The sequence below is a fragment of the Glycine soja genome, chromosome 10 (assembly GCF_004193775.1).
Source record: "Glycine soja cultivar W05 chromosome 10, ASM419377v2, whole genome shotgun sequence".
In the NCBI taxonomy this organism is placed as follows: Eukaryota; Viridiplantae; Streptophyta; class Magnoliopsida; order Fabales; family Fabaceae; genus Glycine; species Glycine soja.
Genome location: NC_041011.1, coordinates 5,269,085 through 5,286,473, shown reverse-complemented (window position 1 = coordinate 5,286,473; position 17,389 = coordinate 5,269,085). Strand labels below are relative to the sequence as shown.

At 32.3% G+C, this 17,389-nt stretch overlaps 4 protein-coding genes across 4 annotated transcripts; 1 reads left to right on the top strand and 3 right to left on the bottom strand.

Moving 5' to 3' along the window:
• Window positions 1-97: 97 nt before the first annotated feature.
• On the top strand, window positions 98-1,018 carry LOC114370344. Its single transcript, XM_028327654.1, has one exon. It carries the CDS (start codon window positions 98-100, stop codon window positions 1,016-1,018), a length of 921 nt encoding a protein of 306 aa, XP_028183455.1.
• Window positions 1,019-10,161: 9,143 nt separating this feature from the next.
• Window positions 10,162-10,491, bottom strand: LOC114370339 (auxin-induced protein X15-like). Its single transcript, XM_028327652.1, has one exon. The coding sequence runs from the start codon at window positions 10,489-10,491 to the stop codon at window positions 10,162-10,164; it is 330 nt and encodes a 109-aa protein (XP_028183453.1).
• Window positions 10,492-13,418: 2,927 nt separating this feature from the next.
• On the bottom strand, window positions 13,419-13,736 carry LOC114370338 (auxin-induced protein X15-like). Its single transcript, XM_028327651.1, has one exon. The coding sequence runs from the start codon at window positions 13,734-13,736 to the stop codon at window positions 13,419-13,421; it is 318 nt and encodes a 105-aa protein (XP_028183452.1).
• Window positions 13,737-16,406: 2,670 nt separating this feature from the next.
• LOC114370334 (auxin-induced protein X15-like) lies at window positions 16,407-16,724 on the bottom strand. The gene has a single exon (XM_028327648.1). It carries the CDS (start codon window positions 16,722-16,724, stop codon window positions 16,407-16,409), a length of 318 nt encoding a protein of 105 aa, XP_028183449.1.
• Between the last annotated feature and the right edge of the window lie 665 nt (window positions 16,725-17,389).

The window sequence follows — 17,389 nt, the reverse complement described above, 5'->3', positions numbered from 1 at the left end:
TGTGAGGAAAACAGTGAGTGTGTGAAGAAAACAGTGAGTGTGAGTCAAGAAAGAAACTGCAGTTTTTCTTTCTTTCGAGTAGAACGAGTTGAGAAGAATGACAGAAGGTGGGAGTAGCAGTTTTGTGCAGCTTGCAATTCCAAGGTTTAATGGTCATTATGATCATTGGGCAATGTTGATGGAGAATTTTCTCCGCTCCAAAGAATATTGGGATCTCATTGAGAATGGGATATTGATGGTGGCAGATGGAATAGAGCCTACGGAGGCACAATGCAAATTGATCGAGGAGCAGAAGTTGAAGGACTTAAAGGTAAAGAATTACCTTTTCCAGGCAATAGATCGTGAAGTCCTTGAAACAATCCTCAAGAGGGACACGACAAAAAATATATGGGATTCAATGAAGCAAAAATTTCAAGGTTTAACCAGGGTCAAAAGGGCTCAACTGCAAGCTTTACACAAAGATTTTGAGATTCTTCAAATGAAGGAAGGAGAAATAGTGAATGCATATTTTTCTCGTACTTTAACCATAGCCAACAAAATGAAGGCTCATGGTGAAAGTATGAGTGAAACAGTCATTACTGCAAAGATTTTGAGATCAATGATCTCAAAATTTGATTATGTGGTATGCTCAATTGAAGAATCCAACAACTTAGACATGATGACTATTGATGAGTTGCAAAGTAGTCTTCTTGTTCATGAGCAGAGGATGAGAAGTCGTGGAGAAGAAGAGCAGGTTCTGAAGATCTCCCACGAAGACAAAGCAAGTAGAGGAAGAGGTAGAGGTAGAGGTAATGGTTCATTTAGAGGAGGTCGACGAAGGGGAAGACAATTATTCAATAAAGTTGTTATTGAATGCTTCAAATGTCACAAGTTAGGACACTATCAATATAAATGTTCTGATTGGGAGAAAAATGCCAATTATGTTGAATTAGAGAAGGAAAAAGATGAAGAATTGTTATTAATGTCTTATGTTGAATTGGAGCAAGACAAAATGGAAGTGGTTCTCAGAACTGGATGAAAGCTTTAGCCAAACTGTAAAACTTGGCAATAACATCAGAATGGTTGTTGTGGGAAAAGGTATCATTCGTATGCAAGTGAATGGATTTACTCAGGCAATTTCTGGTGTCTATTATGTTCCTGAACTTAAGAATAATCTATTGAGCATAGGGCAACTTCAAGAAAAAGGCTTAACTATTTTGATTCAACATGGGAAGTGTAGGGTATATCATTTTGAGAAAGGATTAATTATGCAGTTAGATATGAGTGGAAATAGAATGTTTTCTGTGTTGGCTACCATGATTCCAAAAGCTTCTTCGTGTTTCCAAATTGTATCAGAAAATGAATCTCATCTTTGGCATTGCCGGTTTGGTCACTTAGGCTATAACGGATTGAGGACACTTTTTGATAAGAAGATGGTAATTGGGTTGCCTTCGGTCAAGATTCCAAAGAAGATATGCATAGAATGTTTAACTGGAAAGCAACACAGAAACTATATGCCTAAGAAGAGTTTATGGAGAGCATCAAACAAGTTACAACTTGTGCATGCAGACATATGCAGACATATTAAACCAGAATCAAATAGCAACAAGAGGTACATCCTAAGTTTTATTGATGATTTCACTCGTAAAACTTGGATTTATTTCTTACATGAAAAATCAGAAGCTTTTTCCATGTTTAGAAATTTTAAAGCTCATGTTGAAAAGGAGATTGGTGCATATATTGCTTCTTTGAGGACAGATAGAGGTGGTGAATTTACCTCAAATGAGTTTGTAGAATTTTGCTAAAATCAAGGCATTAGTAGACAATTGATTGCAGCCTATACTCCTCAACAAAACGGAGTTGCAGAGAGGAAAAATAGAACGATAATAAACATGGTGCGTTCTATGTTAGCTAAGAAGCAGGTTCCTAAAATGTTTTGGCCCGAAGCAGTAAAATGGAGTGTGCATATCCTCAATAGATGTCCTACTATGGCTGTGCAGAACAAAACTCCAAAAGAGGCATGGAGCAATGTGAAGCCAATGGTTGATTATTTTCGAGTTTTTGGGTGTGTAGCTCATGCACATGTTCCAGACCAGAAGAGAAGCAAATTAGATGAAAAAAGCAAGAAGTGTGTTTTATTGGGAGTAAGTGATGAATCAAAGGCATACAGATTATATCATCCAGTTTCCAAGAAAATCATCATTAGCAAGGATGTGATTTTTCAAGAAGATGAATGCTGGAATTGGGGCAAAAGCAATGAAGAATGCAGATCAGATGTTTTAAAGTGGAATGATGATGGTGATGAGAATAACATGGAAGAATGAATAGAAAACAATGAAGAAGAAGGTAACATTGAAGGAGAAGGCAGTGATGTTGATACAAGAAACTCAAGTGAAACTGGTGTTTCTTCTAGTGAATCAACTGAAAATGATTCACCAATTTTGAATGAAGAAAGGGTAAGAGGACCACCATCTTGGGCAATAGACTATGTAACAGGTGAAGGTTTGTCAGATGAAGATGGTCTGAATGCTATGATAATGCTCACTGAAGATGACCCACTTACATTTGAACAAGCTGTCAAGAGTAAGAAGTGGAGGGATGCAATGATGGCAGAGATAGAGTCAATAGAAAAGAACAAGACTTGGGAGTTAACTATTCTACCGAAAGGGGTGAAGCCAATTGGAGTTAAATGGGTTTTCAAAACCAAACTTAATGAGAAAGGAGAGGTAGACAAGTACAAGGCAAGGCTAGTGGCGAAGGGGTATGCACAACAATATGGAGTTAATTATACTGAAGTTTTTGCTCCAGTTGCTAGACTTGACACCATTCGATTAATACTTGCTTTGGCAGCACAAAACAATTGGGATGTTTTTCAACTAGATGTAAAGAGTGCATTTCTTCACGGTGAACTCAATGAAGAAATATTTGTGCAACAACCATTGGGATATGAGAAGAAAGGTGAAGAAGGCAAAGTTTACAAGCTAAGAAAGGCATTGTATGGCTTGAAGCAAGCACCAAGGGCGTGGTATAGCAAGATAGAGGCTTACTTTGTTCGAGAAGACTTTGAAAGGTGTTTATGTGAACACACACTGTTCACAAAGTCGAAGGAAGTAGGTAAAATTTTAATAGTAAGTCTTTATGTTGATGATTTAATATATACTGGAAATGATAAAAGTATGTATAATGATTTTAAGAATTCCATGATGTTGGAATTTGACATGACTGATTTGGGGAGGATGAGATATTTTCTCGGGATTGAAGTAATACAAAGTTTAGATGAGATTTTTGTGTGTCAAAGAAAGTATGCTCATGAAATTCTAGGAAGGTTTGGAATGGATAAATCCAGGCACGAAATTGTCAAAGGATGAAGCAGGAACCAAAGTTGATGAAACTTTGTTCAAACAGGTAGTTGGCAGTCTGATGTACTTGACTGCAACTCGACCTTATTTGATGTATGAAGTGAGTCTTATTAGTAGATTCATGTCTTGCCCAACTGAATCTCATTGGTTTGCAGCAAAAAGAATATTAAGGTATTTGAAAGGTACAACTGAGCTTGGCATTTTCTACAAAAAGGATGGTTGCACAAATTTGGTGGCTTACACCGACAGTGATTTTGCTGGTGATTTGGATGATCGTAGGTGCACTTCTGGCTTTGCATTCTTACTTGGTTCTGGAGCAGTTTCATGGTCTTCTAAAAAACAGCCTGTAGTGACATTGTCTACTACTGAGGCTGAGTACATAGCTGCTGCGTTTTGTGCCTGTCAGTGTATTTGGTTGAGAAGAGTTTTAGAGAAACTTGGTCATAAGGAGGAAAATAGTACTTTGATTCAATGTGACAATAATTCTACTATACAACTATCAAAGAATTCTGTTTTTCATGGCAGAAGCAAACATATTGATATAAGATTTCATTTTCTTAGAGATTTGACCAGAGACAAAATTGTGGAGTTGAGTTACTGTAATTCTCAAGAACAAGTTGCAGATATAATGACAAAACCTCTCAAGTTAGAATAATTCTTGAAATTACGGAGTATGCTGGGAATGGTTGATGCGTCAGTTATAAACTAAATGTTTGTTTTTCTTTTTAGTTTAAGGGAGGGAATGTTGATGTGAATAGAAGTTAATAGAAGTTAAGAAGTTAGTGGTAATTTCTTGTAATTAGGAATTATGTGAAGTAGTTATATGGAGTAGTTATGTGGAATAGTTTTAAATATATTATAACTGCAATAGTCTATATATTTGTAACTTTGTAACTGCAGTAGTTGAATTTGAAGATTAAGAAAAAGAAAATTCTTTCTAAAACTTGTATGTCATTGTTCTTTTTAACATTTCTGTGTACAATGTGTGAAACACCCTTTTGAAATCTTCCCAACAAAAGACCTAAGCATCATTTTCAACTCTGAATAATGCTATACTTTTCTTCTTCTTGATAGGATATAGTGAGTTAGTGAACTTGTAAGCTTCTAAATTTTGAGCTTGGGATTTCTATATGCTGAGTTTGGCTATTTATATACCTTGAGAACACGCTGAAACACATAAAAATCTTGATTATTGGTGCTGAGCTACAAACAAGTGGAAGTGTACGTGTAGTCATACAGTGTATTTATTGCCAATATTTTTGGAAGGTTAATTTCTTCCTTCTCAAATGCGCTAAGGAGAGCCAAGATTTTGTTGTCCTTATGGCTTATTGTTACTGTGTATATATATATATATATATATATGGTTTTCTCATAAAATCCAACAATTTGTTTTTTTTTTACCACAAATATCATATGATAAAATTCTATTTGAACCGGATATAATTATTATAAGCATAATTTTGTTTTCTCCAAATATTTAGTGCAACAAGATTTAAATCCAACATTTTTTTTAATTAAGTTGGAACAATTTTACGTTAGTTGAATGACAGATTTATTGGTCAGATTTGGTTTAATTTTCAGTCCAAGTGAAAGTTTTTGATTGCCTAAACGATTTTTTTTTCTCTTTTAAAATAGTTTTTTGTGAAAATGAAGTCTCGTGTCTTTCTTCAATGAAAGATTTTGGTTGATTTGAATGTTCACGGAACAAATCTTCTAAACCAAGTGCGCAGTTTCTGACAAATATTTGTTAGGTGGGATTTTATTTCTTACTTCTTGGACTTGGAGGGTGTCTGGGGGGACAAATAAATAGATTTTAACCGTGTTGGTAGGACGTATCCGGTGCAACTGTTTATTTGGATAAATAATCTGATTCAACACAGTTTGTCAAAGTGATCACCAAAATACCTCAATAAATAATTATTATATATCTCAAATAGAGATTACAAATCTTTATCGAGCAGTATATATATCACCCGATAAATCCGAGTCTATATCACTCAAAAGTTAAAAAAATAATAGCATTTTATTTCATGATTAAGAATCTTTCTAACATATCTTAGGTAAATATGACCTCTTCAGCAATGATCAATATGCATGACCCTTCTTTGGCTTTTATATATATATATATATATATATATATATATATATATATATATATATATTTAAATAGTCACTTTTGTTTTTAAATATATAATTTGCTGATAAATATATCTCTAAAAAGATGAAAATACTAAATTTAGTTCCAAAAGTATAAAAAGTAGGACAAATATACCTGATTATTAATTTTCGTCCGTCATTGTTAATAAAATAATTTATATGACACAAATGAATGAATTTGTCACTGAAGTGATTGTCAGCGTGATCATGCTGACTAGATTGGACGAAAATCTCAGTAAGATATCATTTTTGAAAGTAAATGTCAATAATTTTTTATTAGAGAAAAATGTCAATACTTTCTTATGAACTTAGATGTCAGTACACTCTATTGAATCAAAATGTCAATAAGTTAAAATTATTGGATGAAAATATTAATAATTTTTTATTGGACCTAAATATCAGTATGTTTCTATTAGACTAATTTGTTAGATCTAAAATTTTATTTCATTTAAGGGTAAAATATAATTTTAGGATAAATTTTTTCTATTTTTTATCATTACAAGCATAACATTACAATAATCACTTTAAAAAAATATATTGTCAAACATAATTTAAAACAAACATAATAATAATGATAATATTGATTATCAACCATAGTTTTTTTATCACAATAAAAATTAATTGAAATAAACATTGTACCACTTTACCAAAATAAACATTGTTAGAGTGTATCAATCATTACAAATTTTTCTAAATTATAATAATTATTCACAATCTACTATAAATAAAAGATAAATATATCTCATATTTCACTTCTTCAAATCTTGGCTATTTTATTAATGGTGACAAAAGAAAGCTAATGACCGAATATATTTGTTGCACTTTTTACACTTTCGGGGACTAAATTTTGTATTTTCATCTTTCAAGGATATATTTGTCAACCAATTATATATTCAGGAACAAAAGTAACTATTTACCCTGTTCCTATCCCCAAAGACTAGAAAGACAAAAAATCAATAAAATATTATATGACAAATATGTATTCTCTTCTTTGTTTTCATCCTTTCCTCCTCTTCACCTACAACACACAAGTGAGTTAGTTTGAGGGCCAAGTGTGAGAAAGAAACTTTGGAGAGAAGTGAGGTTTGAGAGTTGGAGGAAATGGTGGTGGAGGTTGGCAATGACGTGAGCAGTGATTGGTGGCGGCGCAACTGGCGGTGCCGGTGGTGGTCGGTGGTTGGATTTGTGGTGATCCTTGAGAAGGAAGAACAAAAGGAGAGATAACCATGAAAGCAAGGGTTTGTCGAAAAAGCTTGTAACAAATATGTTCATATGTTGACAATTAGAGATGATTACGTTGACAATCATCTCAGTGACAAATTCGGAGATGAAAAATACGTCTTTGTGTCATGTAAGCTATTTTATTAACGGTGATGAATGAAAGTTAACGGCCGAATATATTTGTCACATTTTTTACACTTTTAGGGATTAGATTTTATATTTTCATCTTTCAGGTATGCATTTGTCAGCAAATTACACATTTAGGGACAAAAATGACTATTTATCCTATTTTCTTTTTACAAGATCTTATTTAATTATAGTAATGGTAAATGACTTCAAAATTACTAATTTGTTTGAATAACTACTATTGCTTCATACATTTTTTAGAATCTCCCTCTTTAAAAATGATGATCACAACAAACATATATATCAACAGTTGTCAACTTTTTTCTTATCAATTTATTATATATAAAAACCTCAAATATTAATTAAATGATTTTAATAATTCTTTTTTAATATATTTAATTTAGAAATTTATATTAAAGATTGACTAGTCATAAACAAACCACTCTTTATTTTATACACCCCACGACTAATACCTTTTATTTTTCTCTATCTCTTATTCTATCCTTTCATAAATCCTATCATACTTGTATTTTTTTTTCTTTTCTTATTCTTTCTCTAGGTGTTGATTAACATATTACATGTTTACCAAATATTTTTCTTTGACATTCCAACCCAAAATACCTAAGCATGCATATTAAATTCTGTGACTGACTGTATGCATGATTGTTTTATTGATACAAGATGATAGTGTGAACTTGAGAGCTTATGAATTTTCAACTAGGGTTATCTATACTGTGATCATGCACATGCAGAAACAAGCTAGAAATTTCTTGATTCGATCTATAGTGAGTCTAGCCATACATTGCAATATATTTAATGCCATTATTTAACAGGTCATTCGTCAAAATATATTCAACAATATATGCGGATAAGATCAATCAAATTCGCAATAGGAAAAGGATCATTGCCGCGTGATATGCTTCATATCACTTTTAAGAATCAAAACGTATACCTCTCTATTCTGCTTGGAGTTTAGTGTGACATTGGTTTACACGTGTTATTATAAAATTATCATTAATATTATCTGCAAAATATGAAATTGTCAATGGGGTCTTGGTCTACAGCAAAAAACTTTGATTAATGCGTAAGTGCCAAGGGGAGTAGGGGCCTGGGGACAAGTCTGTGACTGCAATAGTGCATGATTGCATGCATAGATGATCAATCCAATTAATTTATAGGTTCATACCAGTCCAAAACACAATGCACCGGGTTCGTAAAATAAAACCATTTACATATAATTCTATACGTTGTTACATAACAGATAGGGACAAAAATATGAAAAATTAAAAATAGGAAGCTTGTTAGAAACAATGCTGCAGTAGTGGTGAAGTCAAGAAACAAGGGAATTAGCTCTTCAATCAGAGCTATTGTCAGCAGTTTCTTCATTTGCTTCAGGGAATATATATTTTCAGCTCTCTATTCTCAACACTACTATATATGCCACAAATGGCATTTACTTGGAATCTCTTTTCATTTTCTCTATTTTCTCTATTTTCTCCAGGGTTCCCTTTGAATTGAATTATTTAAGGGTTCATGCACTAACTTACCTCAATAAAAATGAGATTAAATAACTTACGAGATGCATGATTGGTTCAAAGAGTTGTATAAACCACCTTTAAGTATATAAGAGAAGGGTTTAACTAACATGTGCATGCATACACATGTTAAAGAGTATTATTAATTACACTCATTAATTTATTTATTTCATTTGTGTTTTATTCTTGAAAACTAATTCGATCTCTTTTATTAGTTAAAAAAATGATCTCTTTTATTATCTTTTCTTCCCCAATTACAACAGCCTTACACAGAATTCGTTGCCACCTTGGAGGCATTGGATTCGGATTTCGGAAGCTGAGTTCTGCTTACAGAATGAAGTGTCTATATAATATCTTGACTATCAGAAGGATCAAATTTCTATGGTCTATGCTTTGCTTTTATAAGAACTTTTGGAATATAGAACTAAAATTTAAAGCTGAAGAGGTGTCAATAATACTGGGTCGTCAAAGGCGCAAAAAGTGGATCATATTCTTCTAAAACAAGAGCAATGATTTTTTAACCACCATATTTTCTAAACACTTAATTAGCACTTATTTGTCTGTATTTTTTTTATCACGCCATATCATCTATCATTAGTATTTTTCTTTATTTTATCTCTTTCATATGGCAACTAGCATTTTAGGTGTTCAAATATAATTTTTAATGATATAAATGAGTTGAAGCTACGATATGCCTCTAATCAGGTACATTTAGCTTAGGTCAATTGTACACTTATGTGCAATAGTAACTTAATTGGCCTAATCATTAACTATACAAGTTCAAGGTTTGTAATATTTTTTGTTGTTACAATTTATACATTATAAATAGAAAAATTAAGTTATACATTAAAGGTTAACTCATCCTTGTGGGATCGTCATCTTTTGTCCCATCTATTATAGCACTTATATTACTTAGGACATAAGGAACATGACGTCATCCTCACTTTCCTTTGACTTATCATCAACAATTTCCTTAGGGTTTCAAAATAAATGTTGACATGTTAAAATAATTTTATATTATTATTTAATTACAATCTATTATGTAATTATATATAATAAATTTATTAATTTTTGTGTAAAAATTATATTATCGATAATTTTTAATTGAATAACAATGTATACAATATATTGTCAGTATATGAATGACCATTTATTTATGCTAAAACTATATACAATCATTGTTTGTGGACAACAAAATTTTCCCTCCTAGACTTTGAGCATATGATTGCAATAATTTATTGATACTGAAAATTACATTCTTTTTCAAACTTTTAAAATTTACAATTCCACGGAGAATAATACTTCTGCTCTGCAGAGAACAATGGTGCTACGGATGAGGTCCTATAGAGTTATAAATTTCAAATTAGTTGCACCCAAATATTTCATTTAATTCCAGATGGCATGCATGAATTAAAAATAAAATTTTCACGCGATCGATAAAATTAAACTTTTATTATTATGCGATTTATTTTAATGGATCCTATTGAAAGTACAGAACATAAAATAAATCTGTCATCTTGATTGAGATTTTATCCCGTCAGATATTTATTCTAGTATGGGGAGCATGGAATAGCAATAATGAAAATCAATTGACCTAAAGAATATATTAATAAATCATCTACATACACACATCTTCAAGTGGTAGCCAAAGGCTTAATATATCAACGATAACTGGACATTAAAACTTCCTGTATATACTTGTTTGTCATATATAGGAAGTTAAGAACATCAATAGTATTTCAATCACATCCTTTCCCGCACCTTAGGTTTGGTATTTTTCTGCTCTATGCTCTCCAACTCCGACCATCTAAAATCTTTTGTAATTCTTGTGGCTGACAAGGAACAATAAGAGTTCCTTGTTGTCTGAAACCAAACTCCTCCTGAGCTTGATCTAGCAATTCAATGAAAGCAGGATCGTTCAAGTAATGTAAGCCAACAATGAACCTTTTGGATTCTCCATCCTTTATTGCAAGTACAGCAAAATATCCTTCCATAACATCATCTGGCAGCACACTTGTGGCTTCGTTGAAGTGATCATTCAATGGGGGCCTTCTGTGAACAAAGTGTGAAACACCCTTTTCTATCTTCCCAACAAAAGACCTAATTAGCATCATCTTCAACTCTGAATGCTTTTTTTTTTTTTTTTTTTACTTCTTGATATAAGATATAGTGAGTTAGTGAACTTGAAAGCTTACGGATTTTGAGCTTGATGCTTCTATAAATATGGTGAGGTTGGCTATTTATATATATCTCGAGAACACGCTTAAACAGATAAAAAATCTTGATTATTGGTGCAGAGCCACTAACGAGTGGCAGCAAGTGTACCTAGTGTAGCCAAACAGTGTATTTATTGGCCTTAATATTTGATAGGTCAATTTCTTCCTTCTCAAACGCGTTAAGAAATTTTTATTGTAGTGGCCCTTGTGGGCGAGCCAAGATTTTGTTGTGCGTATAACTTATATATATATATATATATATATATATATATATATATATATATATATATATATATATATATATAATTTTTAATACAATAATAATACATGAATATTTTTTTTATAAACATATCATCAACACCCGTAACTTATTATATCTATATTTTTTTTCTTTCTCTCTCTCTGGATGTAAGATAACATATGGGGTGTCTATAAAAAAATTTCTTTTCTAATAAAATCCAACTATTTGATTTTTGGTTGAAGTGAAAGTTTTTAATTGCCTAAAAGAAGTTATTTTTTTCCTTAATTATTTTTTTTGTGAAATATGGAGTCTTCTGTCCTTCAATGCAAGATTTTAATTGATTTGAGTTATCACGGAACAAATCTTCTAAAAACCAAGTGCGCAGTTTCTGATTGCAATATATGTTTGTTATATACACTGTAAAGTGCAGTCCTGTTCCATATACACTGCAAAAAAATGCTATATATACACTAAAGCGTTTATTGGGTTAAGCGTTGTATATTAGTTTCAAATATATGTGGTTTCTTGTAAGCGCTGTATATCAATATATATCGTCATCAGAGATAGCGCTTAAAGAACACTGTTTATTTGTAAAATAAATGCTGTAAATTAATGAGTAAATTTGGCGTAGGTAGGATTTTATTTCTTGCTTCGTAGAGGGTGTCTGGGGGGACAAATAAATGGATTTTGGCAGGAAGTATGAGGTGCAACTGTTTCTAAACAAAACACTTTTATCATGTGTAACGGACTAACGGGAGTAGGAGCTCCCAGCTCGAACAAGTAGGAGACAGCAATAGTGCAGAATTGTTAATGGTGTCGATCATATTTATATTATATATATAAAATCCTCAACTATTTAACGATTTCAATAAATCTTTTTTTACTATATTTCATTTAGAAATTTATAATTGACATTTCAACCCAAAAGGCCTAAGCATATATTCACTTCTGTGACTGCATGTATGGTATAGTAATTACTTTTTGATACAAGATGATAGTGAATTAGTGAACTTGAGAGCTTTTGAGTTTTCAATGTGGACTATCTATATTGATCATGCAGAAACAAACAAGAAATTTCTTGACTCAACAGCGAGTTTTGCCAATTGCATTGATTAATGGCATTATTTGACAGGTCATTCGTCAAGATATTCAACCGCATATGCGGATAAGATCAATCAAATTCGCAATAGGGAAAGGATTGCCGCGTGATATGCTTCATCACTTGTAAGAATCAAAACGTATCTGCTTGGAGTTTAGTGTGGCATTAGTTAGTTTACATGTGTTATTATATAATTATTATTAATATCTGCAAGTTGCAATTGTCAATGGGGTCTAGGTCTACAGCAAGTGGAGTAGGGGCCTGGAGACAAGTTTGTGACTACAATACTAGTACCGCATGATTGCATGCATAGATCAGTCCAATAGGCTCATACCAGTCCAAAACACAATGCATCAGGTTCTTAAAATGAAATCATACATTTAAGTCTATACATTGTTCCATAACAGACAGGGACAAAAACATGAAAAATTAAATAAGGAACCTTATTAAAAACAACGCTATATATGGTGAAGAAACATGGGATGGTGTTGCACCACTTTTGTTTTATTTTTTTTTTAATAGTCAAGAAACATGAAAGTGAATTAGCTAGCTCTTCATTATCAGAGCTATTGTCAGCAGGTTCTTCAACATTTCGTTCAGGGAATATTTTAAGCTCTCTTTTCTCAACACTACTATGCTATAGGGCAGAATTTTGCTTGGAATCTATTTTCCATTTTCTCTAGAGTTTCCTCTGAATTGAATTAATTACCGGTTCACTAACTTACCCAAATAAAAATGAGTTACAAAATGATTGGTGCAAAAGTTGTATCAACCACCTTATGTATATAAGAGAAGGGTTTAGTTAACATGTACATATATGCACATGTTAAGAGTCTTAACATTAAGCGTATCATTACACTTATCAACCACCTTTAAGTATATTTCAACTCTTAATTCAGTCGAATTCAAATCAAATAAATAATTCGATCAAAATTTCAGATCGCGTAGAAACGACAAAGATAAATCTGTTCCGACCCTGATCCGTACATACCACATGTCTTATAACTCCCTTTGTACATGGGATGTTCTGAATTTGTTTTGTTTTGTTTTGTTTTTTTTTTTTACTGATAGGATCTCTTTCTAGTATTATATATATGAACTAACATGCTTGTGAAGTTTACAATTACATGCTGAATACTTCTGCTAGTGTATCTACGGAGGGTCTGGATTGAGAGAAATTTCAAACAAGTTGTACCCAATTTCATCCACAGATGGCATGATGAACCAAACAAATAATTGACATGATCGATAATCCTTAACTTTTATTAATTGGAAAGTGATGAAAATTAATTGACCTAGAGAATATAATATATCATCTACATACACACATCTTCAATCGGTAGCAAAAGGCATAATATATAAACGAGATAACTAGTAATTAAAACCTCCTACATACATGTATGTCATACATATATAGGAAGTTAGGAACATCGATCAATAGTATTTCAATCACATCCTTTCTAACACCTTTGGTGCTTCTCTTCTCTATGCTTTCCAGCCATCTAGAATCTTCTGTAATTCTTGAGGCTGACAAGGGATTGCAAGAGCTCCCTTTTGCCTGAAACCAAACTCTTCCTGAGCTTGATCCAACAGTACCATGAAAGCAGGATCATTCAAGTAATGCAATCCAACAACGAACCTTTTGGATTCTCCACCCTTTATTGCAAGTACAGCAAAATATCCTTCCCTAACATCATCTGGCACCACACTTGTTGTGGCTTCACTCAAGTAGTTCAGTGGAGGCCTTCTGTGTACAAAGTGTGAAACACCCTTTTCTATCTTCCCAACAAAAGACCTAAGCATCTTTAACTCAGTGCTAATTATTTTTTTTATTCTTGATATATAGGGTGAGTTGGTGAACTTGAAAGCTTTTGAATTTTGAGCTTTTGGGAACTCTATGTGCTCGGTTTGGCTATTTATATATACTGAGAACATGCTGAAACACATAAAATATCTTGATTATTATTGGTGAGGAGGAGCCACTAACAGCAAGTGGCAAGTGTACATGTAGCCACAGGTCAATTTCTTCCTTCTCAAAATGAGCAAATATTTTTTTGTCCCTATGTCTTTCTGTTACCGTATAATATATATGGTTTTCCAATAAAATGCAACAGAGTGGTTTTCAGTTGAAGTGATAGTTAAGCCGGGGGGCTGCAAGGTTTTGATTGATTAGAATGTTGACGAAACAAATCTTCTAAACCAAAACCAGGTGCGCGCGAAGTTTCTGATTGCAATATTTATTAGGTGGGGTTTTTATTTCTTGCTTCATAAAGGATATATGGGGACGACAAATAGATGAATTTTAATCCGTAGGCTGTGGCAAGAAGTGTTGGGTGTAACCGTACAATTATACACACACACACACATATATATCCACGAAGTATCCATGCAAGCCTTTAAAAAAGTTATGAAAACCTAATATATAGTTATGTATGTATCTTGATATAAGATGACAGTGAATTAGTGAACTTGAGAGCTTATGTTTCAGCTTTGGGCTATCTATATGCAGAGTTTGGCTATCGATACAGAGATATCGTGCAGAAACAAACAAGAAATTTGTTGACTCTATAGACTATAGTACGAGTCTTGCAAATTGAATTCTATAATGCCATTATTCGACTGGTCATTTGATAAAATGTTCAACCATATATGAGGATAAGACCAATGAAATTGCCGCGTGATATGGTTCATGACTTGTAAGAATCAAAACGTTTACCTCTCTATTCTGCTTGGAGTTTAGTGTGAATATTGTGTGACGGTGGTGTAGATTACATGTGTTATTTTTATTTATCATTATCTTCGACGTATGCAATGCAATGTCAAATAGTCAATGGGGTCTACACTCTATAGCAAAACGCTTTCATTATGCGTAACGGGAGTAGGGGCCTGGGAACAAGCCTGTGAGTGCAATAGTGCATGATTGCATGCATAGATGATCATTCCAATAAGTTTATAAGCATATGTGTGATCCACAGATGTAACAATGCATGTTACCTGTCCAAAACACACAAAGTCATCAGGTTTTTAAAATAATACATGTCTAAACATGTTACAGAACAGTCCAAGATAAGAAAAAAAAACTTGTTGAAAACAAAGCTAATTAATTAAGATAGTGAAGTCTATAAACAGGTGAATAAGCTCTTGAATCAGAATTGTCAGCAGGTTCTTTAGCATTTGCTTCAGTGAATATCTTTTTAGCTCTCTTTACGATCTTAACACTATGCCACGTGATCACTTGCTTGAAATCACTTTTTCATTTTCTCTAGAGCTCCCACTGAATTGAATTAATTAATGGAAAACCACAACACTCTTAGACAGAATTCGTTGCCACCTTAGAGAGTTATCGGCAGCAGTTCTTACAGAATGAAGTGTCTACATCTTACATAATATATCTTGATTAGCTATCAGAAGGATCAAATAACTATGATCTGCTTATTTAAGATTTTCACATATAATATAAATAGAACTAGAAGTAGAAGGTCAATACCGAGTCATCAAAGACAAAAAGTGAGGATAATAGAAGGGTTTTCCCCTCCTTTTCTTTAGTTTAAATTTCAATAATACTCGTCGACTCCACTGCCATTTTTATTCCCGAATTTCAACTAATTTGAATTCAAGATTATTAATTAATTGTAGTACTCTTCCATTCAATTGTTTGACAAATTTTGGTAATTTATTGATACTACAAATTACATTAATTTTTCAAACTTTTAACATTTAGGGATTGCTGCAGTAAAAATAAACATTCCGAGGTTGTTTGTGGTTTGAAAAGTGTTTTGTTTTTACTCATAAAAATATTTTTTTATTTTATTTTACCTTTTTAAAACTTGTATAGAAAAAATGAAAACAAATTTTTATTTTCATTATTTTTATATAAATGTTTATAAATAACAAAAAAATATGTGAAAATAAAGACATTTCAATTAAATTTTTTAATAGGCAAACTAAATAATAGAAAATGTTTTATTAAAAATTAATATAGAAATATTTTTTCTATAGTGAAATTTTTTCTCACTACATAATTTCCCCTCACATTCTTCAAAGTTATCTCTCATGCTCAGTTTCTAACGGAGAATAATACTTCTGCAGTTCTGCTCAGGAATCTACATATATTGAGAGAATTTCAAACAAGTTGCACCCATTTTCATTCCGAGACGTCGAGATTGCATAATGAACCAATGAATTTTTTTATGCGATCGATGATGCTTAACTTTTATTAATTGCAAGAAGTATTAAAATCAATTGACCTAGAGAATATATAAAATGAATTAATAATCTACATACACATTTTTTTTTTATAACTACATACACATCTTCATGCAGAGTAGCGAAAGGCTGCTTGATCATTCAACGATAACTAGAAATAAAAACTTCCTACATACTTGTATGTCATATATAGGAAGTTAGCAACATCAAATCAATAGTATTTCAATAATATCACATCCTTTCCAACACCTTTGGTGCTTCTCTGCTTTACACTCTTCGACCATCTAGAATCTTCTGTAGTTCTTGAGGCTGACATGGGATTGCAAGAGCTCCCTTTTGCCCGAAACCAAACTCTTCCTCAGCTTGATCCAATAATCCTAAGAAAGCAGGATCATTCAAGTAATGTAAGCCAACAATGAACCTTTTGGATTCTTCACCCTTTATTGCAAGAACAGCAAAATATCCTTCCCTAACATCATCTGGCACCACTCTTGTGGCTTCATTGAAGTGATTCAATGGTGGTCTTCTGTGAACAAAGAGTAGTGAAACACCCTTTTCTATCTTCCCAACAAACGACCTAAGCATCTTCTTGATAGGATATGGTGAATTAGTAAAATTTGGAAGGTTCTAAATTTGTGCTTGTGGCCTCTATATGCTGAGTTTGACTATATATATACTGAGGAATTAAATGCAGAAAAACGAAAAATCTTGATTATTTCTAGGTGGTCATCAGAAGCCATTAAACAAGTGGCAAGTGGGTGCAGCCACACAATGTATTGATTTTGCCATGTGATCAATTTCTTCTTTTTCATACGCGCTAAGCAGCCTTTATCGTTGAGGTAGAGCTAAGATTCTGTTGTCCCCATGTTTTATTGTATAATATTTATGGCTGTCCTATAAAATTCAACAATTTGATTTTCCATTGAACTGTGAAGGTTTCTAATTAGTTTTAACAGCCTGGTTTTTTGGCCTAAATGGCTATTTTTAAATTGATTCTTGTGATTATGGATTCGTATCTTTTGATGTGTTTGAAACGTGTATGAACAATGGGAGATTATATAAAAAAAATGAAATTTTAATCAAAGAAAAATGGAAAAATATTTTTTTTTAAATTTTATTTTTAAAAATTAAAATTTTCAATTAAATGAAAAAAATATTTTATTATTAGTATTTTTTTTATCTTTAATCCAAACATATAATTTATCTATCAATCAAGACTTTGATCGATTTGATGGAACAAATTTTCCAAA